Below are 27,328 nucleotides of genomic sequence, written 5' to 3'. Positions count from 1 at the left end.
AATAAGGATGTTCACACATACAGAGGGAGTACTTGGAAGGCAGAACTAGAAATAAAACAGCTGGGCTGCAGAGAAGAACCTAGGTTTAACTGTCCTGCTGTACGGGCTGCCTGAGGTATTCAGAAGCTAGCAGGGCATAAACCAGTCGGTACAGCCAATGGAAAAGTGAATCAAATGTTACAAATTTAGTGTATCTCAGGAATCTATTAACTACCCTCATAAAATCAGTCCCCTAAAGACCCACTATGCTGAGGTCACTGTTGTAAATTCAGACACTAGGGCTTGGCTTAAGGTCTATGGCTGGTGGTCAACTTTATTCTCTAAATCCCAACTCCATTTACCTGCTTGGGAACCTGGACTTCTGCTAAGAGGAGAAAGGGAGAGTGCCCCATGGCCCTCAGTGCTGGTGGAACCCAAAGCAGAATCAGAGGAGCAGGTGTAGGAATTGAAGGCAGGAAACTGCTGTAGATTCTCCAAGGGAATGTGGACTTCTGGGTCTGCAAAGACAAGATGAGAACAGCAGGCCCATTTACAGAATTCTTCGAATCTTTTCCAACAGTTATGAACGGTCAATACGAATCTCCCAGGTATACGAAGCATGGAGACAGCTTTAAAAACCAAATTTGTAATATCTGCCACTTTATGTCTTTAATATAAAACCCGTTTTAACTATTCATGTTAAAGCTGACTGATAAACCTGGAGGTTAATCATACTGCTCTATATAATTTTTCAAGATTCCCATAAAATAAAAAAAAGTTTTTGTTCTTGAAACATCAGTTTTCTCAACTGTTAGAACTTGTGCCAAACAGCTACACAACACCAGGATGCCAGCTACATACTTATCCCAGTTAGAGAAGTAAAATTTGTATTTACCATACCATGTGGATTCAAAATAGTCAAGTCTTTTCCCTAGCCAAGGATTCAACTCCTTGTTTCTGGAGGTTAAGCAGGCCCTCATGTCACAAAATTTTTAGTTCAGTGAAGCTTATGTTGCGGAACCAGATTAAAAGACTCTACTTGGAGCTCAAGTCTAACTCCCTGCACGTATTTCCTAGTATGTCAACAGGTTTCTACTATTTCAGACTCTCCTGGTAAACTAGCTATGTATAGATGTCTCCAGAGTTGAAGGCGAGGCCAACAACGTACCCAGAGTGCACATGGGCCAATTATCCCCAGCATTTAGCAGATGTCCAATTCCCTAGCCACACCCCCACCCTGGGTTTTTTCCACCCACTTTGCCAAGGATGAACTCACTTTTACTCCTTACTATGTGCTATGCACTTTGACCAGCACCAACTCCAATTCTCTCAGAAGCCCATAAGGGAGGTACTCTTACAACTCACGTTTAAGAGTTGAAGAAAGCAAGTGGCAGAGCTGAGCTATGACTGGGCCGGGCCTGGGGCCTCTGTACAGTAATGCACAGCTGCGCTAGTCACAGATGAGCGCTCCTGAACTTACACTTGCCCTGCTTCTTGTTCTCCTCCATCTCAATCCGGCGCTCTCGGCGGCGTTCCTCCCTGGCCTTCTTCTGGCGCTGCCGCTTCCTCTTCTCAATGTCATCTGCGGGGTGGTGAGGTGGTCAGGAAGCAGACCCAGGACAACCTGGCAATTAACTCCTCCCAGGTGACTAGCCGCTAAGGGCACAAGGGAGGGCCCAGCTGGACTGGATGGAGAGTATCAGGAGATTCGGAGACTCATGACAGAAGTCCTTACTTCCTACTACATTGGGTTTTTAGTCATAAGAATCCCTGAATTTCACTAAAAAAGGGAAGCAAAGTACAGAGCATTCTCACCTGAGAATATCTCTAGGGTTTCCTTAGAGACCAGAGGAGGCTGAAGAGCCAGTTCACAGATGCTGAACTCGCAGGTGAGTGGCAAGTGAGAGAGGTATCTATGACGCTGTCGCACATCCTGCAGGGGAAAAGGGGCTGATGCTCAACTAAGTAAGACCAGCCGTGACTCTGAGAGTAGAGGTTCCCACCCAGATACCCAGCAGGGAGACACACTCGCTCAGATGGCACTGCGGCTCAGAGCAGCGCTCAAGTTATCGCCATTTTGGAAAGCTGAACAGAAAGTGTCAATTACCCTACAGTAAGGTAGAATAAGCAACCAAAAGCAATTATTGGGTTTGTGATGCAAATGAATTAATTGAGCCCAGTAATGAATGATACAAAGCTGATCAGCTGTTTCTGATTTTCTGGGGGTCCACAAAAAACAGGTAGAGTAAGGAAGACAAGAGTTATTTATTGGCAAAAAATCCGGGAACCACCGACAGAATTAATGGTAACTGGGAAGGCAGACAAAGCAGGTTTCCCTACTGAACAAAGCTTGGCCTGAAACAATAAAAATGAAGCTGATTTCATTTTCTTTTTATCCTTTTTCTTCACATTTGATAGAAAGGTTACAGTACATAGAAAGTCTCTTCATTTTAAGCTTTTAAACTGTGATCAATACAAGGGTGATTCTCAAAGGGCAAATATTCACATATATTATCAGACAATAATTCACAGGTATCTGCTAAGCCAAAATTCATAAGCTACCTTAAAGCCTCCAAGGACTTTGTTTTCTTGGCCATTTCTCCCAAGCAGTAGGAAGAAAGAGAAACAAAAACACACTTATCTCAAATGAAAGCAGGAGACCTCTCTACCCCCAAAGCACAATCAAGGAGCCTGTGAAACAGACAGCAGTGGTGGGCTGACCCAATAGAACCCCCACATGGCAGGGGAGCCCCATTTGAGTTTTTAAAAATTCACAGGCTCCAAAACACACACACACTCACACACACAAAAACCAATGGCCTTTGAAGGTCTGTGAACCTGGACTGGCTAGGCCCAGCACAGAGAGAGGAGGTTAATGCAGCTCCTCGCCCCTCCACCTCGCAAGGCAGGCCCTCACCTCAGACATGGAGTAGCCGGAGATCTCCACCACCGTGGCCGAGATCTTCTCAGGGCTCTGCTCCAGGCTGCCGTACTCCCGCACGAGGCAGCGCACGTTCACAGGGTGCAGGAACATGTGCTGCCCGTCCTCCGCTGAAGACAAGCAGACCCGTCACTCCACGTTCTCGGCCAGCCCTCAAGTCGGGGCCCTCCTCGTACCCAGCCCGACTCTCCCTCCCCAGGCTGAAAGGCACAACAGGCCCAGCCACCCAGGATCTGTGCCGCTGCCTCACTCTGCTGAGAGAGCCAGACCGCGTCTCTGAAACATCCAGCGGCACCCAGCCGGCCCCCTCAGGGAGGCTCACCTTGGTAAAAGTAGTAACAAGGAGAGCTGCTCAGGTGTGTGACGCTTGGTTTGCTGACGGGTTCCTGCTGGCTGGACTCGGTACAAATGGTCCCTTCTCCAAGACTGTCTTCTGCTAACTCCAGGTCCTCACAGGGCTCTGACAACCCCTCAGGCTCTGGTTCAGACACTGTTTCCTCCTCCTCTACCACAGGGAGAGCAACAGGACGAGGAGGACCCAGAGGACAAACTTCGGTGGTGTCTTCATCAAAAGCAGACAGGTACTCCAGCACGCCCTGTTGGGACAAACTGCAGGTTACAGGAAGAACATGTGGCAAAGGCAAGAACCAAGCTCTCAAGGTCTATCTTAGCTGTCACTGACTTAACACTGCCGCAGAAAGAACAAACAGGGGACAGCACATAGGAAAACTTTTTAAATAATTTCTTTAAAAAAAAGCACATAGGAAATACTCATAGTTCCCTTTTCTCCAGATCTAACAGTGCCTACCAGCTGGAGAAGAATGGTGGCCACTAGACGGTAACAAGGACACCAACCTTCCTGGGTTGAAAAACAGACTCCTTCGCCAAGGGAGCCATCAGCACCAGTTGTTCCAGAGCAGCCACGACACCAGGGACCTCCCCTCTGCTTTCAGCCAATCCTGACAGAGCCTCTTCCCGAGCCTAGAACACCAGAGAGAAAACCAGAAATGTATTGAGTCTGAAGGACCAAAGTTTACAATGGCCCCTCGACAGGAGCAAAAGTTAAAAGGCAAAAAGGAAGAGTCTAAGTACTTAAAATTCTCAATCTTTAAAGAAAGCAGGAAGCAAAAGGTACCTGGTACTGCAATGGGATGGTATTCTGCTTAGCATCTCTGACGGTGATAATGACAACACTACACAAAAGCTTCCTGAACAGAAATTCAAGGACACAGAAGTGGTCTTCTAGTTTTTATGAACTAAGCTTAGAGAGAGAGAACCACTGGAGGAAACAAGGGTTTGTGCAACGCCCACCTCAACCTGGACAGATCTACTCATATGAAGCTTTCCTTCTCCCTGAAATGCATTTGAACTAATGCCCTGCATTACAGAAAGAAAATAAAAAGTAAATACAGAATCCTGCCCGAAGAGGACTTGTGAGTCAGAGAGAGAGGAATTCAAATACCAGCTTCACCTCTTACTACTTGTATGTCCTCAAGTAAATTACCTAACCCATGATTCCACTTTCCTCATCTGTGAAAGGGGATATCTGTTCTATCACACCCAGTTATGAAGCTACATGAGATAAATACAAGAGCAGTACGTCAGCACAGGGCCTGTCACAGGCCCTTTCATCAGGGCTTTCATTGTTCTAACAGATCAGTGATTCTCAGAGTGTGATCTGGGGGTGAGCAGCACCAGACTCCCCTGGAACTTGTTATAATGCAAATTATTAACTTTAATGAGCCTAGACCTACTGAATCAGTCTCTCAGGGCAGAGCCCAACACCTAGCGATTCTGCTGCCTCTTAAAGTTTAAGAACTCCTATTGTAGAGGACACAGGGCATAGGGAATTCTGTATCTGGATACTGCTGCTCCAAAACCCTCAGCAGGCATTGGTAGAGCCTGCTAGAGAGGCCATAATAATTTCTTCACAATGTTCCTTAAATAAAACATTTCCAAAAATTAATCCAGGCGCTTTCCTAAAAAACAAACGAAAGTCTATGTTGCTTAATTAAGGGCACAGCTAGGGCTTTCCTGGTGGTCCGGTGGTTAAGAATCCATGTGCCAATACAGAAGACACAGGTTCAATCCCTGGTCAGGGAAGATCCCACGTGCCACGGAGCAACTAAGCCTGTGCGCCACAACTATTGAAGCCCGGGCGCATTAGAGTCTGTGCTCAGCAACAAGAAAAGCCACTGCAATGAGAAGCCCACAAGCCTGAGTAGCCCCTCCTGGCCGCAACTACGGAAAAGCCCATGCACAGCAATGAAGACCCAGAGCAGCCAAAAATAAATAAATTTTATAACCAAAAAAGAACACAGCTAATCTAAGAAACTCCAGCATTTTAAAATCACCCTGACTTGATCTTTTCAGTTCCAGGAAGCTCCTGAAAAACCACTAGGTCACCCTTTCCCTCCTATCACCAAAGCCCAGAGCAAACCTGCTTTCTTAGCTATTCCCTGCTCATCATCTCAAACGTGGGTGGGGCTGAAGTAGCTAATTTCCAACCCCTGCCCCCACTTCCAGGGCTTCTCCTCACCTTTAGCTCCTGGATAGCTGCCTCAATAAAGCAGGACTCGGGCGTGTGCTTCTCCTCTGCCAGCTGTCGCTCCAGCGCTGCTTTCTCTTCCTGCACCACCCGGCACAGCACCTGCTCCTTGGAGGCCAGCAGCAGCTTGGAGTACTGGCTGTGCTGTTCATCTGCAACGCCAACGAGATTACAGAGAGGCAAAACTCAGAGCTCACGGCTGTGTAGCTAAATAGCAACTTTCATATACAGCTTTTTTTCTAAGGTGAAAATAGAATGACTTAGTGTATTTTCCTTAGAAGAAAAATATTTAGCAATGACCCTTAACTTGAAGTTTACAACTCTGACTCTGTAACACAAGAAAGCTATCCTAAGGAAACCAAAGATGTAGAAAAAAATTAATGTTCTGGGAATTCCCTGGTAGTCCATACTTTCACTGCTGAAGGTCTGGGTTCAATTCCTGGTTGGGAACTAAGATTCAAAAAGTAATATGATGCACACCCCAACCCCGCCCCGCAAAAAAAAAAAAAAAAACTTCAGTAACAGAAAAACTGCAACCAACTAGTAAGTCCAATAAAGAGACAGTGACATGATGGTATACTCATTAAAGAGAATTCTGCAGACATTAAAAATGCTTTTCTAAGAAGGAAGCATTTAGTGACATGGAGAAATATCCACATTACATTGGGGGGAAAAAAACAGATGCCAAACAAGAAAACAATTCCAATCTCACAAAAATATACAGGTATAGGAAAAAACTCTACAATTAACATTTTGGGGTACCTCTGGGTAAAAGGATCAAGGATGATTTACTTCCTTCACATCCATCTCCCATATTTTATGGACTTAACCCTGAGATAACTATTTACAAATCTGAATGTGTGTCCTTTTTCCTATACATTTATATATATCCACGTTCATAAATAAAGATCTAGATCTATTTTTTTTTTACCTTCTATATTGTGTTAGAAATGAAGATATATTCTAACGAGTAAGTTTCTTGTGGACATTTAGGTTGTTGCCAATTTCTATTATGACTGTAACAACAACAAAAAAACTGTAACAAAAAAATCCTTATACATGCTTTTTGGTACAAATGATTTCTTCACGATACTGAATCAAAGGTTGGGTCTATTTTATATACTATCTGCCCCCCTCACATATACACTAAAGGCTGTATCAATTTGAACTCCTACCAAGAACAAGAGTGCCCACTTCCCCACCCCTGCCAAAACCCAGCACAGGCATACTTCAGTGATATGCTTGTTTGGTTCCACTGTAATAAAGTAAGCATCACAATAAAGTAGGTCACTAATTTTTCTGTTTCCCAGTGCATGTAAGAGTTATTCTTACACTATTCTGTAGTCTATATGCTAGCAACAACATTCTGTCTAAACAATGTAGATACTTCAATTAAAAAACACTGTTAAAAAATGCTAACCATGGCTTCCCTGGTGGTTCAGTGGTAAGGAATCCACCTGCAAATGCAGGAGACACAGGCTCAATCCCTAGTCCGGGAAGATCCCACATGTCTCAGGGCAACTAAGCTCATATACCCCAGCCATTGAGCCTGTGCTCCAGAGCCTGGTAGCTGCACCTACTGAGCCCGTGTGCCACAACTACTGAAGCCTTAGCACCCTAGAGCATGTGCTCCACAACAAGAGAAGCCACCACAACGAGGGGCCCATGCACCGCAACCAGAGAAAAGCCCACGTAGCAGTGAAGACCCAGCACAGTCGAAAAGCAAAAAACTGCTAACCATCATCTGGCCATGCAGTGTTGCCAGAAACCTTCAATCCGTTAAAGCTGCATGTCCGTGAGGCACAGTAAAATGAGGTATGCCTGTATTTGCCTCATCCTGTGTGTGTGTGTCACTGTTACAGGCATTTGGATTTGCATTTGTGTAACTCTAGGCAAAGTTAAACCTCTGTAGATACTTGGGAGGTTATTCAGATATCCTCTCCTGGGAAATACTTTGCCACAGGCTCAGCCTATTCTTCTACTAGACTGTTAACTTATAGAACATCTGTATGTTCTAGACATTAATCAGTATTTTAAATGTGCAAATCTTCCCGTATTTATCACCTGTTGACTTTAAGGAGTTTTGCTGAATCTTAATTCTCATAAAATCAAATTTATCAATCTTTTATTTTATAGCATTGATGGTTTCAGCTTGGTTCAAACACCTTCCCAGGTAAAACCCCAAGGACTTATAAAGATATTTTCCTATATTTTCCTTTAAAAGTTTTGAATTTTGTTATTCTTGATTTTTGAATCCATCAGGAATTGATTTTTATGAATGTTATGAGATAGGGATCTAATTTTTTTCCATAAGAGTCAATTGTTTCAATACCATTTATTGAAAATCCTCTTTTGCCCAAAACTGAAATGTCACTTTAATGCTCATCTCCATTGGAATACAGAGAATACAACCCCTTGCACTTCCCTACCGTTAAGCACTGACCACACTCTAGGTCCAAATGCCTGGCTACCAGTCTGTCTCTTCAATTAGACTACCGAGTTCCTTGATGACGGGTGTCAAGACTGGCTGACTGTGGAATCCCCCCCAAACTGGGCACAGCACTAGATACTACTCAACAAAGCCTTATAATGTGTATTTTAATTTTTCATTTCACAAATGAACTGAACTCAAAATCAAGAGTTAAATCATTTTCTGCAAACTTCACCCCCAACCTACTGGAATCCTATGTCTAATTTGGAAATGCTAGAAATGGCTACCTTAAAGGCTCAGTTATGACAGTAGAAAGACATACTCAAGTAGCCTTAACGGATATACCCACCATTATGTGTTCCTCAAATTAACCAAACTCACCTCCAAGATGAATAGGATGGTCTACATTCATCCACTTAGATTTGGGCAAGGCCACCAACACCCCTTTCTCCCTCTTCATCAGCTGCATTGTAATGGTATCGCCAACAACATACTGACGTGACTCTGTGGCAACAACACTGTAACATGGACATTCATATGTAGAAGGGCAAGCAGTTGGCAGACTGAGGTCTAATTTAGTAAACACCTCCATCTTACCTCTTTAGATCCTTCTTATGCACAGAACTGTAACAGATGGGACATTTACTCCAGGTCTTCTCACTCAGTGAAAGATAGTGCAGGATGCATGCCCAGCAGAAGATGTGTCCACAACGGGTTATCTTGGCTGCAGTAGGTGGATATAGGCATATTGGGCAAGATGGCACTTCATGGCTACAAATGCGCTGAAACAAACGTCACCACAGGTTAAACTGCTTTCAGAATGGACTAGGGACTGTCAAAGCCTCTTCCATCCCCCTCCTCATCCCTACACATATCTAACACATCTTCATAATACTGTTCAACAGTGCAGGTATATGCAAAGAGCACCTCAAGCAAATCATTAAGGAAACCAAAATAATAACATAATAAAACCACCATATAACAGGTATTTTCGGGGTTTGGCATCAAAAGGAAAAAATGACAATCAATATAGATCCCATTAACAAAAGAAGACTTATATGTACACATACATAAAGGCAGGATACCCTGGTGGCTAAGATGGGAAAGAATCTGCCTGCAATGCAGGAAACCTGGGTTTGATCCCTGGGTCAGAAAGATCCCCTGGAGAAGGGAATGGCAACCCACTCCAGTGTTCTTGCCTGAAGAATCCCAGAGAGAGGAGCCTGGTGGGCTACAGTCCATAGAATCACAAAGAATTGGACACAACTGAGTGACTCACGCGCGCGCACACACACATGCATGAAAAGGGTCTAGAAGTAATGTACCAGTTATGGCAGAAAGTGAAGAGGAACTAAAAAGCCTCTTGATGAAAGTGAAAGAGGAAAGTGAAAAAGCTGGCTTAAAGCTCAACATTCAGAAAACGAAGATCATGGCATCTGGTCCCATCACTTCATGGGAAATAGATGGGGGAACAGTGGAAACAATGTCAGACTTTGTTTTTTTGGGCTCCAAAATCACTGTAGATGGTGACTGCAGCCATGAAATTAAAAGATGCTTACTCCTTGGAAGAAAAGTTATGACCAACCTAGACAGCATATTCAAAAGCAGAGACATTACTTTGCCAACAAAGGTCCATCTAGTCAAGGCTATGGTTTTTCCAGTGGTCATGTATGGATATGAGAGTTGGATTGTGAAGAAAGCTGAGCGCCGAAGAATTGATGCTTTTGAACTGTGGTGCTGGAGAAGATTCCTTAGAGTCCCTTGGACTGCAAGGAGATCCAACCAGTCCATTCTGAAGGAGATCAGTCCTGGGTGTTCTTTGGAGGGAATGATGCTAAAGCTGAAGCTCCAGTACTCTGGCCACCTTATGTGAAAAGTTGACTCATTGGAAAAGACTCTGATGCTGGGAGGGATTGGGAGCAGGAGGAAAAGGGGACAACAGAGGATGAGATGGATGGATGGCATCACTGACTCGATGGACATGAGTTTGAGTGAACTCCGGGAGTTGGTGATGGACAGGGAGGCCTGGCATGCTGCGATTCATGGGGCTGCAAAGAGTCAGACACGACTGAGTGACTGAACTGAACTGAACTTCCAACAGGAGTCAGTGAGACTTCCACATTATGTCTGTTTTTTCCCTAAACCAATGCATATAGAACTTAAGTTTCATAGGCTTTCCATGTCACTTTCAGATGATTTTATGAATTTTCACAGTAATGAGAGTGCAGGCCTTGGAGTCTATCACTTTGAAAGGTATTCTACATCATATAACTACGAGTAACAAAGGGATACCCAGAGGCTGTAACTTCAAGAGAAGACAAATGCAGCAGTAGCTTGGACAGAAGTACAGCTGTGGGGCTCATTTCACCTGTCACAAGGCCAAGGCCAAATCTCACACTGATGACTACACATGGCTACCAATGAAGCAGTGTACATCCTATGAGCCCACGCAGGGTCAGGAGGATAACCGGAGTTCTCTATTCCCCTGCTTATGTCTTCCCAGAGGAGAGGAAGTAGCAGACAGGACTGCTATTACCCTATTACCCTCCAATGCCTAGTCCTGCAGGAGCCAATTAGCAGAAAATCAACTTTAGACAAAACCAGCAGTGATCTCTGGAAAATGCCCACAGTAAGGCCAGACAGAAAGCTGGATCAGCAGCAAACTCAGCCAAAAGCTGCTTTCACCACGGTCCCTCTCTTGAGTTCACTCTGCCACTCTCAGCTCATAAGTTGAGCTGAACTACTCACCACTTGTTCCACAAAGTCCCAGTTGACTAAGGTATCAGGATCAGCAAAATGAACTGTGTAGTCTTGGTCTTCAGACACCACAAACTGGCAGCTAGAAACAGGGAGAGACAAGAAAGAGGCAGACTGTCAGAAATCACCAACAAGCCCTCAGCAGAAAGTCACCATCTCTTCACTTAGAAATCAAACGCAGGAATTAGCAGCCAGGGTTTGTGAGGCACTGAACTAGAAATTCAGCCTGAGTTCCAAGTCCTGGCTTTGGAGGGAATTCAAAGACTCAGCGGGTAGGAGTCCAAATCCATGAACTCAGTTTCCTTGCTCCCAGGCCCAGCCAAGCTGCCTGCAGGCCCTCCCCTTGAACTAAAATTAGCCCAGACAGTGGCTCCATCAGCAAGAAGGAAGCCAGATGTCCTTCCTCACCACCAGAAACCTCCAGTCTTCAAGGCAGCAGCAAAGACTGTCCCCACTCAGTCATCTGAGTACCAGGACTTTTTGTTGTTGTTTGTTTGGGTTTTTTGGGGGGCCATGCAGTGTGGCTTGGGGATATCTCAGTTCCCCAATCAGGGATTTAACCCAGGCCACGTCACTGAAAGCCCAGAATCCTAACCACTATACCACCAGAAACTCCCACCAGTTTTTTACATAAAATACTAAATGGTTACTTCAGTCTAGACCCAAGGTCAAACTTTACATGAACTAAGGTCACACAAAAGGAAAATAAAAGAGAATCAGTATTTGAACAAATGCATGCCAAACACTCCAGCGTGGCATTCAATTCTCCCTTAAGTAATTCCTCCTCCTTTATATGTAAGAGGAACAGCTGAATCGCCAAGTGGTTAGGTAAGTTACCCAAGGTCTAAAGCCAAAATAAGATTCAAATCTGGATTCAATTCCAAAGGAAACATTTTTACTACCTCATCACAATACTAAAGCATTAATTTATTTAAGTATTATATTCTTTTAAACACCAAGAACACACGCTTGAAACACATCTGTGTTTTCAAGACCAGGTGAGAAAGAGAGGGAGCAATCAACTCCCTTTCCACCTCTCCCACAGTTGCTTAAAGGAAGCCTCTCAGTACCACAAACACCCAGAGGCTCAATTTCACTCCCCTCCTAAGAGTAGAGGTACTCACTTGGCTTGCAAAAAGAGTTCCTTATTAAAAGGCTTATGCCCCCACTTGTTCCTTTTTCCCCAGCTGCCATGTCCGCTGCCTTCGAAATGACCAGCCTGGCCACGGGGTTCAAAAGTGAAATTCAACAAGTGGTTCAGGTTGATCTTCTTCGGACCAGAGAACTGGGCAGGGCTAAACTCTGCCCGTTGAGCCTCTGCTACCTAGAGAGAATGAGAGCAAAGCAGAGGATTTCCAGTTAGGATGACACTTGCTACATGACAGTAGAAGCCAGCACCCCTCCTCCTACACGGCTTAAACTATGAGCTAAGTAAAACACAGGCTTTTATTTAGTAAACAATCTTCCTAGGAGGGGTAATGAAAAGGCCACCCAAGATCTAGACAGGGGTGGAAAAAAAGAGCCTCTAACACACAATTACAGATACTTATAAACTATTTAGTCTACCCTAAGTGGCAATTAACCATTACATGACAAAACCCAGCATGAACTCCTCTAGCTATCTCGAAGCACAGAGATTTACTTACTGGATTAATGCTTCCACCGTCCCACAAGACTCCGATACTTTCACTCTTGCTAGTTACTTGCTCCCTGGTCTTTTTCTGGCCAACATTGAGTCTGTGGAACTACACTCTGGAGGCGGCCTGCAGGCAGCTGCTAACTACCAAAGGCTTCAGGATCTTGCCAGAGACCTCCCATCTAAGACACACACTGCTATTCACTGTTAATTAAAACTGACAGAATTAGAGCACGTGGGCAGACTAGCTCTGTGTCCAGAAATAAATCCAATCAGCACATTCCAAAACAGTTTAACAAGAAACCAGCTATGAGAAATGCCACTGCAGGCAGGGATGGAATCTTTATCATGCTGGGGCTTTTTCAGTCCACTTGACATTCCCAGACTGAAGTGGTACAGGTACCTGCTTTGAGTCAGTCAGTGCATTTTCTAACCCCACTTTTCCACTTAAATTTCAAAAGCACTTGCCCCTGTCACTAAATCCTAGTAAACAGGTGCCTTACAAGACTATATACCATTACATGAGTCTCCTATTATGCTTTAGTATCGGATGCAGACTGTTCATGGCTTTTCCAGTGCTAACAAAATAATGCTACGATAAATACACTTGACAGATCTTTGTGCACAAATATTTGAGTGCCTACGATTATTTCTTTTGAATGTATAGTAGGAATTATTGAATCAAAGGAAATCCAAATTTAAGGGTTTTGCTGCTTATTAGTATATATGCAGCACTTGCACATACGTGATAAAGAAATCTAAAGAGTACAAGATAGGACACAGTCAAAGATACCTTCCATTCCAGAGGCAACCAATATACCCTCTTGAGATCTTTTATGCTTATGGAATCAGAGCATATGACCTTTATGATTGAATACAGCAGCACAAGATATAGTCAGACAAGCTCTTATAGTAACAATATATCTTCGGAATCAACACTCCACACACACACACCTCCACCCCATCACTGTTGATGTAACTCACCACAGGAAGCACAGGACTTCCTGGTCATCCCTTATCTGTTACTCCCTAGATTCTCATCTCCAATTGGCTCCACTTCCCCTAATCAGTCTTCTACTCCAATGCCCCAAACTTGGTTAAGAGCTTGTGTTCACTCAACAAAACCCCCCACATTCTCATCCTCTAACTTCATCTTTTTACTCTAACTGGCCCCCCGTCTCTGACACTGCCCATCATAACTCCTGATTGCAACTTCCAACCTGTCGCCTCTCGGTTCCTTGACATCTTCTCCTCTGGTCTGCTTACCCTCTACCCTACCTCTGCTACACACTCCCATGAGCACCCCACCTAGAGCTGGACTGTCCGATGAAGCAGCCACTGCTATCCAGGCACGTTGGCTACTGAGCATTTGGTATGTGGCCAGTACCACATTGTGAAACAGCATTTTAGCTATATGGGATTACCTATATTAACATTAATTTCACTGTTTTTACTGTTTTACTGTGGCAACTAGAAAACTGTTACATATGTGGCTTATTTAGCCTTTCTTTTTTTTTTGCACTGGAGGACAATTGCTCTAAAATGTTGTGTTGGTTTCTCCTGTACAACAACATGAATCATCCATAAGTATACAGCTACCTCTTCCCTCTTGAGCCTCCCTCCCTCCCCTCCCCCAATGGCTTAGCATCTCAACTGGACGGCACTGCTCTACAGTCCAGACCGTGGTGGTAACAATTCCACCTCTTCCACCATCATAGCTTTGAGCACTCTACCAGAATCTCACTCCTTTCCCGCTTGTTTCTGTTAGTTCTGATTCTCACAACAATTTCACCTCCACTGGGATCTCCAAACCAGTGATCCAATCCCCTTCTCCCCAAAGTTTTTTTCCTTGGCTCTGATTTCACGATCCATTGCCCCATTCTCTTTGTTGACTGTACTCATCTGGCGAAACTTACCCCTGATTAATCCACACCAGCATCAGAGCAAGTAAACACGGCTGAAGCTGTGCTGTGCCAACCACACCATGCCAACCAGCCTCAGTAAAGCAGACTTTTGTGCGGCCCAGCAGTCACACTACAATCCAATTACACTTCTGTGCTCCACTGATTCCCCCGGTCCCTGAGACGACTCCTCCAGTCCTCAGGTTTCCAAACCTTCTCTCTCAGCTCCTCTTTGATATGCCTCTGAGACAGTAAGAACAATTACAGAACTCCTAGGCCTTCCTTGCAGTCACCTGCCTTCCTCTATTACTGTGGATGAACTGGGGAAGCGCTTAAGCCAATTCCTTGCTTTAGCAACTCTCTCCCTTTTCTCTCCATCACCTTTTCCCTCTCACCAGAACAATTCCATGAGCAGACATATGCTGCAATTTCTTGAACCTTAAAATCTCTTTTGTGCTCACATTCCCCTGAAGCCACTGCCTCACCTCTCTGGTCCCCTACAAGAGCAAAACCACTAGAAAGTAATTATCTAAACTTGCTCTTTCTTCTTCCCATTCTCTCTAAATCTATGTCAATCAGGTTTTTGTCCTCGCCCACTCCACCAAGCTTCCCTGTTGGCTCAGAGGTTAAAGTGTCTGCCTGGAATGCGGGAGACCCAGGTTCGATCCCTGGGCCGGGAAGATCCCCTGGAGAAGGAAATGGCAACCCACTCCAGTACTTTTGCCTGGAGAATCCCATGGAGGGAGGAGCCTGGTAGGCTACAGTCCATGGGGTCGCAAAGAGTCGGACACGACTAAGCGACTTCACTTTCACTCCACCAAAGCAGCACAAGGCCAACAACCTAATCCACCGTCATATTTCCAAATCTAATGGTCAGCTTTCCAACTCAATCTTCTTACCTAGCCTAGAAGCACAAGACAAAAACTGATCACTTTCTCCAAACGGTTTTTAGTTCTCTTTCTCCTGTTTTGCAGGTTCCTTATCATCTGACTCCAGGCTCAGTCCTTGAATCCACTCCGTTTTTGCAACACTCACTCCTTCGTGATCACACTTAGTTTCACAGCTGCAAACACCAAGTGTACCTGGTCAGCTCTCTAGCCAAGGTCTTCTCCTTGAACTCTAGACTCAGTTACTAAGAGCCTAGCTATACTTAGAGATCCAATAGACAACACTTCTAAATGAAGTTCTTTATCTCAACACCCCGTGTCTCCTCCCCAGCCCAAAACCTTGTACCTCTTGAAACTGCCCCCATTTCAGCACATGGTACCTGAATTGGGCTCCTGTCAAAAACATTAGTCACTATTTCTCTGCTCAGACCCCACATCTAGTCTATTTAAAAATTCTGCTGGCTCTTCCTGCAAATATCTCGTCTACTCATCTCTAATCATTATCACTCTGTTTCAATCACTAGAACCAGGGATACCTTAATAAGCTCCTAACCAGTCTCCCTGTTCCCACTCTCCCCTTTAAACTCAAGGGCACGTTCGTTACCTTACTTCTCTTCTGAAGCCCCCAACAGCTTCCCATCTCTCTGAACAAAAGCCAATGTCCTTCGAGGGCCCATGTGATCTGGCCCCTCTCTCCCTTTCTGGCTTCATTTCCACTTCCCCATCCACGGCAGCCTGCCTGCTTTGCCTTGAACGCAGCAGAAATGCTACCGCCTCTGGTCCTATGCGCATGTAAACTCGCTGCCTAACACACCCTTCCTCAAAACTGCACTGTGTGCTCCTGGCTTCCCTCAGGACTCAGAATCCTCAGGGCAGCTTTCCTCACTCACCTCCTAAAACTTGTCTTTAATACTCTCTATCCCTCTCCCTCTCAGTCTACTGTTCTTCAATTTAATAAGCACTTACCATTATATTTATTACAAAACGATCTGTCTCCCCAAACTAAAATATAAACCCCACCCAATGTTGTATTTCAAGCTCTAAATGGTATTTAGTGCACAGTAAGTAAGGAATAAATCTCTGGTGAATGAATGAATTATCCCATGAGTGCATCCATTAAATCTTATTCTATACCAGCTACACAGTATGGAATGTTATGTATGACACACAGTATGGAACAGCAGGATAATATATTTAACCAATAATATATTTAACTTTGATAGCAGTTAGGCTGTTTCCTAAATCATGCAATTACAATGTGGCAGTGAACCCCCTTGTACGTAAGTCTTCATGCACTTTCAGAAGATATCTAAGGAACTCCTAGATACCTGGGACTGCTAGATACTATACATGGTTCAGATGGTAAAGAAACCACCTGCAATGCAGGAGACTCAGTTTCAACCCCTAGGTCATGGAAGATCATCTGAAGAAGGGAATGGCTACCCACTCCAGTATTCCTGCCTGGAGAATTCCATGGACAGAAGAGCCTGGTGGACTTTAGTTCATGAGGTCGCAAAGGGTCGACCGCCACACTTTCACTTCACTTCATATGGCAAATTAATGTCATTAAGTAATGCTATTTTATTATCTAAATATTCCAAAGGGTACCTACAAATCAAGAGTAGTAATAAAAGGCTGATACAAATTAAGGTACCCTAAACTTGCTACAGAGCACATCAGAGGATGAGATGGCTGGATGGCATCACCATGCAATGAACGTGAACTTGGCCAAACTCCGGGAGATGGTGGAGGACAGGGAAGCCTGGCGTGCTGAAGGCCATGCAGTCACAAAGATTCGGACACCACTGGGGCACTGAGCAACAACAACAAATTTGCTACAATGTCTCACAATCCATGATTATAATGTCTTCTTCCTCTAAGGAAATTTTCATAATCTTTAAGAGAAGAAAGGAGGCAAAGTTCCAAAGCAAGTTAACCCTCAACTACTCAAGACTGCTCCTCTGGCTCTTCAACTACTCAGACAGTCTGAGAAGTGGGGACCTCTTGCTCCACATCTTCTCCAACCACTAATCAACTGGGGGCCGGGGAGTCAGACCTCATGCTTCTCATGCTCTAGAAAGGACATTCTAAAATTCCATACCTCATCTCGTCTTCCACCATTAAAAGAAGAGCTAAAGAGTTTGCTGCTGCCGCCGCCCCTTTGAGGAGGCATCTTATTAAAAGTTTTGCTTTTCTGTGAATTGGAGCGACGGGACTGGTTGATAAAATTTTCATTTTTGGGGTAGGAAGGTTCACGTTTGCGATTGTAACGCTTGGATCCACTTGAGTTCTTTCCATCTGAAAGCAATAAATGTGAAAAAATTAGTTAAGAAACGATACACATACTTGGCCAATTACCCTCCACCTCCCAACGAAATTGTGTTTAAACAAGGGTAAATGGGCCCTTCCATGACCTCCAAGAAATCTGGGTTGGCCCAGACCATTAGTGCTTTGGACAAGACATTACACAGTAAGGTGGATTTCCTTTTTTATTTTAATGAAGCCTAAAGGGTCCCTCCCTCATAAGGGACACACTACAGATCAAAGCTGTAGACTCAGTTCACAATGTTTTTCTTTATAACAGAGCTTAACCACTGCTCTTGCAAAAGTCCATTCAGACACAGTAATAGAAAAGGAACAGGAAAAAGTCTGTCTATATCAGGAAAAAGTACTTTATCCAGAGGCAGGAAAAAAAACATTCTTCTTACATTACTGCAGCACAGCTAGATCCTATACTGCAATGGTGTGGTCTAGTTTCCAGCACATATATATTCCAGAGGCACAAAAACAAAACAATAATTACATAATGTTTTAAAGGTCAAACTGAGAGGCTACTAAATTCACAAACGAAGGACTCTAACAGTATATCAGCCTAAGTTATATCCTCTTAAAAACTGCTTCCTGCTTTTTCTTCTCCAGTTACCAGAACATATGTTCAATTTTGGAATTCAGAAGGAAAAAATTTGCCAGTGCCCACAGAATACCAAACTATAGTGTTTAATTTCCTTTTAGTCTCCATTTTACATACTCATCACACACTTCCATAAAATGATAAGCATATAAGATATAGTGTCTTCCACTTATTAACCCATGAGCTATTTCATGCAGCCCTAGGCTTCAAAAGCAAGATTAATGGCCACACTGTACCTACTGTATGCTTACATACATACATACATAACATAACCAATTTGCTTTGTAGCTTTTGACTGCAACTCTTTGTGACCCCATAGACTGTAGCTCGCCAGGCTCCTCTGTTCATGGAATTTTCCAGACAAGAATACTGGAGTAGGTTGCCATTTCCTTCTCCAAGGGACCTGACTCAGGGATTGAACCCACATCTCTGGCATCTCCTGCAGGGCAAGTGGATTCTTTTACCATGATGCCATCAACAGTATTGGGAGCCTCTTCATACACAGACCTGTGCACATGATTATGTCAAAGTCTCAAAGCAGAATTAGCAGATGAAGTACGATCATAAAGCCTTTTACAAACTCAAGTTGCTTTCTAGAATCACCATACCAGTTTATTTATATTCTAACAACACTACAAAAGAGAATATCTTACTACACTATAATACTGAGTTGGATAAACTTTGCTAAATTCAAAGGTCAAACTAATTTGTTTTAAACGTGAATTTCTGAAGACTAGCAGCAAACATTTTTTCTATTAACCATTTGTATTTTGTGTAAAGACTTCATTTGTATTTTTTGCCCCATTTTTTTCTACTGGGGAGCTGAACTGCATAGATTATTTCATCTCAAATTGAACAAAGAACCCTGGCCAGACAGAGTTAACATGTGCCAAAGTTTACCAGCTTAAAGGGGGGCAAAATAAAACCTGAGAACCACACCAAGTAAGAAAAGGTGGATAAAGGTAGAAGGAACCCAGATTAGTCTTTGGACCAAAAAAAAAAGACTAATTTTTTCTTGTCCCTTTAATATGCACTCCAGTTTGCCTTATTTCAACGTAGAGATCTGACCAAATCAATTCTGCACACTAATTCAATGGCTTTAAAAGCAAACGCAGGACTTCTGGTTCAAGATGGCGGAGCAGAAGGACGTGCATTCCTCTTCCCTGGCAAGAGCACCAAACGGCAATTAGCTGTTGAACAACCATCAACAGGGGGACGCTGGAACCCACCAAAAAAAGATACCCCACGTCCAAAGACAAAGAAGAAGCCACAGTGAGACGGTAGGAGGGGCACACTCACAATAAACTCAAATCCCATACGTGCCTATGGGTGGGTGACCCACAGACTGGAAAACAGTAATAACAAAGAAGTTCTCGCAGTGCTGTGAAGATTCTGAACCCCAAGTCAGGCTTCTCAGTCTGGGGATCCGGCAAAGGGACTGGGAATCCCCAGGAAATCTGACCTTGCAGGCCAGCAGCATTTGATTATAGGACTCCCACACGACTGTGGGAAACAGAGACTCCAGTATCAGAGGGCAGAAACAAAATTTTGCACTGACCAAGACTCAGAGGAGAGGAGCAGTTACCCCACAGGAGACTGAGCCTGCTAGCAGAACTACCTGCTAGTGTTGGAGGGCCTCCTGTGGAGCATGGGTTGGCAGGGGCTTACCACAGGGACAGGGGCACTGGAAGGTCCCCCCTAGAGTAAACCTTCTTGGAGCTTGCCATTAACCCGTAGAGCCCGCTGACCGCAGGGCTGGGTTGCCTCAGGCCAAACAACTACCTGGGAAGAAGTGCAACCCCACCAATCAACAGATAATTGAATTAAAGCTTTATTTAGCAAGGCCCTACCCACCAGAGCAAGACCCAGTTTTTCCCATCACCAGTCCCTCGCCCATCAGGAAGGTTACACAAGCCTCTTAGCCTCATCCATCAGAGGGCAGACAGAAGAAGCAAGAAGCACCATCTCACAGGAGCTAAAACAAAAACCATATTACAGAAAGTTAATTATGATGAAAAAGCAGAAAGTTATGTCCCAGAAGAAGGGATAAGATAAAACTCCAGAAAAACAACTAAATGAAGTGGAGATAGGCAACCTTCTAGAAAAAGAATTCAGAATAATGAGAGTGAAGATAATCCAGGATCTCGGGAAAAGAATAGAGACAAAGATTAAGATATGAGAAATGTTTACCAAAGACCTAGGAGAACTAAAGATCAAAGAGATGAATAATACACTACAAGGAATCAACAGCAGAGTAACTGGGGCAGAATGGATAAATGACCTGGAGGACAGAATGGTGGAAATCACTGCCACAGAACAGAATATAGAAAAAAGAATGAAAAGAAATGAAGACAGCCTAAGAGACCTCTGGGACAACATTAAATGCACCAACATTCACATTATAGGGGTCCCAGGAAGAGAAGAGAAAGGATCTGAGAAAATATCTGAAGAGATAAGAGCTGAAAACTTCCCGAACATGGGAAAGGAAATAGTCAACCAAGTCCAGGAAGTATAGAGAGTCCCATGCAGTATAAACCCAAGGAGAACACATGGAGACACAAAGAAATCAAACTGACAAAAATCAAAGATAGAGATAAAATACTAAAAGCAACAAGGGAAAAGCTATAAACAACATAAACTCCCATCAGGCTATCAGCTGATTTCTCAAGAGAAACTCTACAAATCACAAGAGAATGGTGGCATACATTTAAAGTGATGAAAGGGAAGAACCTACAACCAAAAAGACTCCACCCCGCAAGACTCTCCTTCAGATTTGATGGAGAAATCAAAAGCTTTCCAGACAAGCAAAAGTTAAGAGAAGTCAGCACCACCAAACCAGTTTTCCAACAGACGCTCAAGGAACTTCTCTAGGCAGGAAACAAAAAAGAAGGAAAAGACCTACAGAAAATAAACCCCAAACAATCAAGGAAACGGTAACAGGATCATACACATATATAATATAATATAAATACCTTAAATGTAAATGGACTAAATGCACCAACCAAAAGACACAGACCAGCTGGGTGGATGAAAACATGCACATGTATGCACTCCCACTTACCACAGCACTCTGCTTGACCCCCTCCAAGTTGTAGGTAATTATACTGTTAAGTTAATCATGTTCTCATTATGGCCTGCAACTGTAATTATCTCTCATTTTTTCTCTAGCTATTGATTGTGAAAACTGATTCAGAATTTTCTTGAAAACTGTTGAAAAATACTAACGCTCAGGTACTGCTTTTTTCTCCAGAGCTCCAGATATGTTTCTAGTGAGCAGTCATGTTTAAACTGGACTACATAATGATGTTTTACTTTTATCTAATTTGTTTCATTTTTCTATTTCATATTCAGCGCTCCCATTTCATTTAGTTTATGTTCTCCAATTTCTCTCTTTTTCTGATGTTTTTTCTCAAGCCTTTATCAAGTGTAGTAGAAAAGCTTTTGTATATACATATATAAATATGTATAATATATATACTTTAGAAAACTTACCAATTTTTGCCTAACTAAAAAAGTTATGACATTTGACTCCACTTGTTTGATTTAGTATGAATAGAATGCTAGATTACTAATTAAAAAATAGATATGCAACAAAGCTTTACTATATAGCATAGGGAACGACAGTCAATATCTTGTAATAACCCATGATGGAAAATAATTTTAAAAAATAACATGTGTGTTTGTATAACTGAACCACCTTGCTGTGCACCTGAAACATTCTAAGTCATCTATACTTCAATAATTTTTTTCTTTTAATTTAACAGAAACAGAGAAAACAGAAGTTGGAGGGACAATTAATGAAATCCACTAGGCTTACCCTCAAACTTTAAGGAGGTGGTTCATTTCAACGTCAAGAAGACTCCAGCATGAGCCTCAGAAACTACAAATCCTCACCCCCCATAGTTTAATCCTGTTTATGTTAAAATATACAATTAATAGAAACATGTCTGCAAAGAAAACACAGCAGGCTGTTGATGACAGTAACCTTTGGGAAACAAAACTATTCACTTTGGCCTAATGCAATGGTTCTCAATCCAATCCTGACAGTTGGCAGGAATCACAGAGATGAGCTTTTAAGGGATTCTTGTGCTGAGGCCTCACCCTCTAAGATTCTGACTAAAAAAACAGTCTTACTGTTCTGTATAATAATCATTTGGATAATGATTAGTACTTAGTAACTATAAGTCTTACTGTTCTGTATAATAATCATTTGGATAATGATTAGTACTTAGTAACTATAAGTACCTAGAAGAAATTATTTCTAACAAGATGACCAGCTTCTTTACAGCATACTAAATAAATCCAAAGTGAAGCATATCCTCAGACAAAAGGAAATGGTAGCTGACAAACCAGAGTCCAAATTTTGAAAGCAACCACCTCACACTCAGTTTGCCAGCAACACAGAAAATAAATGAGACGTACGCCATCCTCTTCAAACCTGACCGAACAGTCCTGTGAGACGGCAACACTATAAACAGAGAACAGATGGTCCAAGAAACACTGCCAGGCCTAGGGTTCACTCCTGTCTGTCACCTTTTAATCCCAGTCAGGGAAAGTGACGAGAGTTTAATCTTAAATTAGAATTTAAGAACTAGACTTTTACCTACTATTGCAGTTAGCAACAGTTACTGTCAAACATGGCCCTCGGTAGTAACACCTAGAAGGTGAGGCTTCAAATCTCATACAAATTTTGCCTTGCTCTCAACCCATGGAATTAGTTCATAGTAACATTTCAAATAAACAGAGAATTCACAAGGGTATAGAACTCCAGCTAACTTTACCGTGAAAATAAGTGAGGTTTTATGAAGAGGACAGGCATATACAGAAGACATATGTTCCCCAAACCTTACTATCCAAGACTATTTCAGATGACCTGGCATTCGACCCTGTTGTTTCCAAAACTTAACAAATTTAGACTGTGCAGATTTAGGTAAAGTCAGGTTCTACACTGTAAGGGCTCAAGAAAGCAAGCTAGCACTCTGAAGAAGGGCTGTTTTCATTTCTCTACTTGTTACCACACTGGGAAGGAAAGTTTTGTAACGCTTACAGAACTCCTCTCTGACAGTAAAAACTGCTGCTGCTGCCGCTAAGTTGCTTCAGTCGTGTCTGACTCTGTGCGACCCCATAGATGGCAACCCACCAGGCTCCCCCATCCCTGGGATTCTCCAGGCAAGAGTACTGGAGTGGATTGCCATTTCCTTCTCCAATGCATGAAAGTGAAAAGTGAGAGTGAAGTCGCTCAGTCATGTCAGACTCTTCGCGACCCTATGGACTACAGCCCACCAGGCTCCTCCACCCATGGGATTTTCCAGGCAAGAGTACTGGAGTGGGCTGCCATTGCCTTCTCCGACAGTGAAAACTGCTCACTCCTAAAACATTTCAACAACTGACCACATGAAGATTCATGATTTTAGTTGCTAAAACCAAATCTTTCATCTTATATTTACCTACAGGTATGAAGTCAGATGGACAGGGAAGCCTGGCGTGCTGCAGTCCATGGGGTCGCAAAGTCAGACACGACTGAATGACTGAACAACAACAATGAAGTCAGACATCTATAGTGAGAGGCTGGCTCTTATCTCTAGAGCCAGGCTACAGGGAGCTAAAGATTGAAGGAACAGTCAGGCCTGGGCCCCAGAGATAAAACTCAAGAGTGTTGTTTTTGAGGTGTCCTATAGGCAACTTGCCAGAATCTTCATGTGAATAACTTGGGGGTTGAACTTGGCCTCCCTTCTATGATAGGAGATAGCAATGAGGTGATCTGCTTTAGATTTTGGAAAACAGTCAAACTAAAGCTCCTAGGACAAACATATTCTCTGTTGAAAGTTTTAGATTTCAAAGTGGTTGTTCTCAGTCCTGGCTGCATAAGAGAAATCACCTGCAGAAACTTTTAAAACTATGGATGTCAGGGCCCAACCCAGACCTAAGAATCAGAAAGAACTGCTACAGAATATTCCCACATATACTTTAAAAAAAAAAAAAAAAAAAAGGTCCTTAGGAGATTCTAATGCATACCCAGAGCTGAGAACTGCCAAAAACTACTGTCGAGACACATTCCAAACCGGACCATTAGTTAAATGGCTCAAATTCAGCACTCAGGATCCCAGAGTCAACAAGAGACTTGAAAACTTAATCGGTGTGTCTCAGCTGTTCCACATTTCCCTCCAACAAAGGTCTCTTCAGGTAAAAGGAAGCGTATCTCAATTTCTTCCCCATTACCAAATCACAACCCATAAAGTTTTCAGTGAAAAAAATTGGCATTATCAGCATTCCTAGTTGTAACAGGTGGCACAACCTAGAGGTCAGAATACCAGCCAGGAAATTTCTGCTGCTGATTCATACTGTAGCCACAAGCAGACTGCTTACCCATCATCCAGAGTGGTTGACAAGCACCTCCAGAGGGGCAGCATATGGTTTACTACAGAATCCACTGATAACAAACTGACTCCAGCTGAAATTAGTCATTCTGAATGAAAGGAAGGGGGCGGGGCAGATACCAGGAACATGCATATGCCAGTAAGTCACACGCCTGCTAAGTGTATTCAGGAATATTGCCTGGGATTTCCTAGGAACTTACTTGGACAAGCACTCTAAGCCCTGGTTTTCTTATCAGTTAAAACAGGGTTAATCCTCTCTCCTCCCTCCTCATTGGGTGTAAGAATTAAGAGAAAACTTCTGTAAAATGCCTACCATGGTGGCTGGCACACAGTTGCTACTGTCATTTGAAAGTCTTTCCTGTTTTTTTTTGGAAAGCCTACTGTTACAGCTTGCAAACTCTTGTAACTTCCCTAAATGGTGTTTACTGAAGGTTTCAGGTCACCTCAATTTTCAAATCCATCTAAACCTCCAGGTCCATTTACAGCTCAAAGGCTTTCTTCAAGGTAGATTACCACCAGCCACCTGGCTTCTGGTACCAGAAGAGGAAGAGGGTCAGGACAGTGCTTCATATTGCCAACCTCAAAATAACTGCTTCATAATACCTGACCTTCCTTTAACCTCCATGGCAGTACCATCCCCCACCCAGGAAGATGGAGCAAGAACCTGGCTCTGGGCCAGGGTCCATCGTTTGCCCATAGAGAGCCAGGTCTCTCTCTTGCCTTTTTTTTGCTTTCTTTGCTCTTTCTAAACAACCTTCCCCAAACTCTAACCCACCTCTCTCGTCTGGGCCACATTACTGGGATATTCACTGTTGAACATTCTTAGAACTACATTCTTAACCCTACTGGAACAAAACTGTAGGAAGAGAGCCAAGAAAAGAAGTATTATGTGACTGTTTGAAGCAATTAATCAAAGCAAAGAAACTGGTACGCCAATCTGGCCAGAAAGATCAAGTAAATCCTGGTAGCCAAACTGACTTATTTCCTGTGTACATGAAGGACAAACTTAAGCCAATCACTGGAACAAAACCTCAAGTATATTAATCATGTAACTAGGAAGCAAATAACCATTTATGACAGGCATGGTTTAGAGACTAGAAACCAAAGTTTTTTTTTTCTTCTCATGGCAAGCAGGGAAAGGGAAGCGGAAAAGGGAATTAAATAGTTAAAAACGGAAAAACTTGTTCTTGTTACTTTAGTGACAGAAAGACAAGTTATGTCTTTTCACCTTTCCCTTTTCTTCCTTCAACCTAGTACTCAAACTCAAGAGTTCCTTTCAACAATTTCCAGCTGAATAAAGTACATCAAGTGTTGAATCAGCTTTTGAAATCCTACAGAAAACCTTTTACGGAATTATGCTGAATTTGAATCTAGTGTTTTGTTAGAGTGGCCACCTAGAAGTCACTGAGTAAGAGGCTCTGAGTGGTATCTGCTGTGGTAGCACTGGTCTTCGCTGCAATGTTCTTAAGGCAGAATATGCTATGAAGAATTCTATTTAGCTACAGACCTATCCTTCCTTTTTGCTAAGGGAATATATTAATAAATAATAGTCAGAAAAGTAGGCAATAGCAATGGCAAACATTCAAGCTCTCTCATAAACACATTAAACAAAAACTAATGCTACAGGGGGACACCTGTGTATTGCATAAAACCCAGCAAAGAACTCCTTGAACTGAGTTTCTACTTCCTTCCTCAGAAGCTTTCAAATAATAACCTGAATAGTGTTTTAAGAGCATTTTATAGAGTATTTTTTTTTGGGGGGGGGGCAGTTTTTTTATTTTTGGCTGTGCCACACAGCATGCAGGATCTTAGTTCCCAGACCAGGGATCAAATCCGTGCCCCTGCAACTGAAGCAGTGTCTTAACCACTGGACAGTCAGGGAAGTCTCTTTATGTATTTGTTAAAAAAAAAATTCACTTTAGTCAGAATGAACCCAACAACTTATATTTACTCTGTACAAGTCTGACAAATACCTGCTTTGGTCAAACCACAACAAAATTGTCATTATCCTATTGGTTAACGACAGTTGGACTAGTCAACACAGTCACAAAGTCAGAGATCACATGAGGGAAATGCCTTACATGCCTCAGTTTTTTGTTGCTATTTTGTCTGAAAGGGAAGTCGCTCAGTCCTGTTTGACTCTTTGCGACCCCATGGACTGTAGCCTACCAGGCTCCTCTGTCCACAGGATTTTCCAGGCAAGGGGACTACTGGAGGGGGTTGCCATTTCCTTCTCCAATTTACTTTGTCTAGGTTTTGGCACACTTTCACCTGCTGCCTCACTGAACAACTTCAGGCATTTATTTATTGAACTGAACAACTTCAGGCATTTATTGCAACTGACTCATGACCGTATATTAGTGGCTTAAACAGGAGCCCCCCGAAAAATTAGTTGAGAATTCAGATAGCTATAGAACCAGAATCTTTAACATCTAAGAACAGAATGCAAAAGTAATTTGTCAACTACACTGAAAAATAGACAGACCATTCACTCTAAACCAGCTCCAACATGGGCCAAGAGGACTGGCGAATCTCTAGATCTTGGGGGATCTGTGATAAACCTACACATGTGCAAAATTCCAAACGTAGTCTCCATAATACTGCCTGATGTGGCCTGAGAGTCTACACTAATCTCTGCTTAAGATATTAAAAGCATTCATTTCTTAACCAGACAACTGGTTTCTACCTGAGTTCCAAAAGCAAGCTCTACAAACCCTCAACATACCAGGTAAACAAGTTTGCTCTACCGAGTGGATTAACTCTGAACCAAAGTCAGCATTACGGCTGTTTATGTGGTTTCTGAGTTTTTTCTTAATCTTTTTACACTTTAAACAACTGGAGTTCCACATTTTAGGGCTCCAAATGTTCCCCTCTCTGCCACACATCCCCCCTATTCCCACGGAAAAATTTTCCTATTACTGCTAATATAATCAGAAATACAAAAAAGCAGAGACAAGTGT

General features: G+C 43.0%; 1 protein-coding gene across 2 annotated transcripts in view; it reads right to left on the bottom strand.

Moving 5' to 3' along the window:
• The window catches only part of RNF10 (ring finger protein 10), a 38,071-nt gene that overhangs the window by 5,920 nt on the left and 4,823 nt on the right, over positions 1-27,328 (bottom strand). For both annotated transcript variants that reach the window (XR_011250006.1, XM_069558188.1), the window contains exons 3-14: positions 17,182-17,378; positions 11,781-11,980; positions 10,648-10,738; positions 8,497-8,681; positions 8,281-8,417; positions 5,460-5,620; positions 3,776-3,901; positions 3,243-3,516; positions 2,897-3,030; positions 1,795-1,912; positions 1,460-1,561; positions 342-497 (exon numbers count right to left, since the gene is read on the bottom strand). Coding sequence is in view for 1 of the 2 variants with exons in the window: in XM_069558188.1 (XP_069414289.1) it covers positions 342-497; positions 1,460-1,561; positions 1,795-1,912; positions 2,897-3,030; positions 3,243-3,516; positions 3,776-3,901; positions 5,460-5,620; positions 8,281-8,417; positions 8,497-8,681; positions 10,648-10,738; positions 11,781-11,980; positions 17,182-17,378 (1,881 nt within the window). In the remaining variant the exon portion in view is untranslated. The remainder of the gene's footprint in view (positions 1-341; positions 498-1,459; positions 1,562-1,794; positions 1,913-2,896; positions 3,031-3,242; positions 3,517-3,775; positions 3,902-5,459; positions 5,621-8,280; positions 8,418-8,496; positions 8,682-10,647; positions 10,739-11,780; positions 11,981-17,181; positions 17,379-27,328) is intronic.

Source organism: Ovis canadensis, chromosome 17 (assembly GCF_042477335.2).
Source record: "Ovis canadensis isolate MfBH-ARS-UI-01 breed Bighorn chromosome 17, ARS-UI_OviCan_v2, whole genome shotgun sequence".
Classification (NCBI taxonomy): domain Eukaryota; kingdom Metazoa; phylum Chordata; class Mammalia; order Artiodactyla; family Bovidae; genus Ovis; species Ovis canadensis.
Note: the sequence above shows the minus strand (reverse complement) of the source record. Positions and strands in the feature narration are given on the sequence as shown.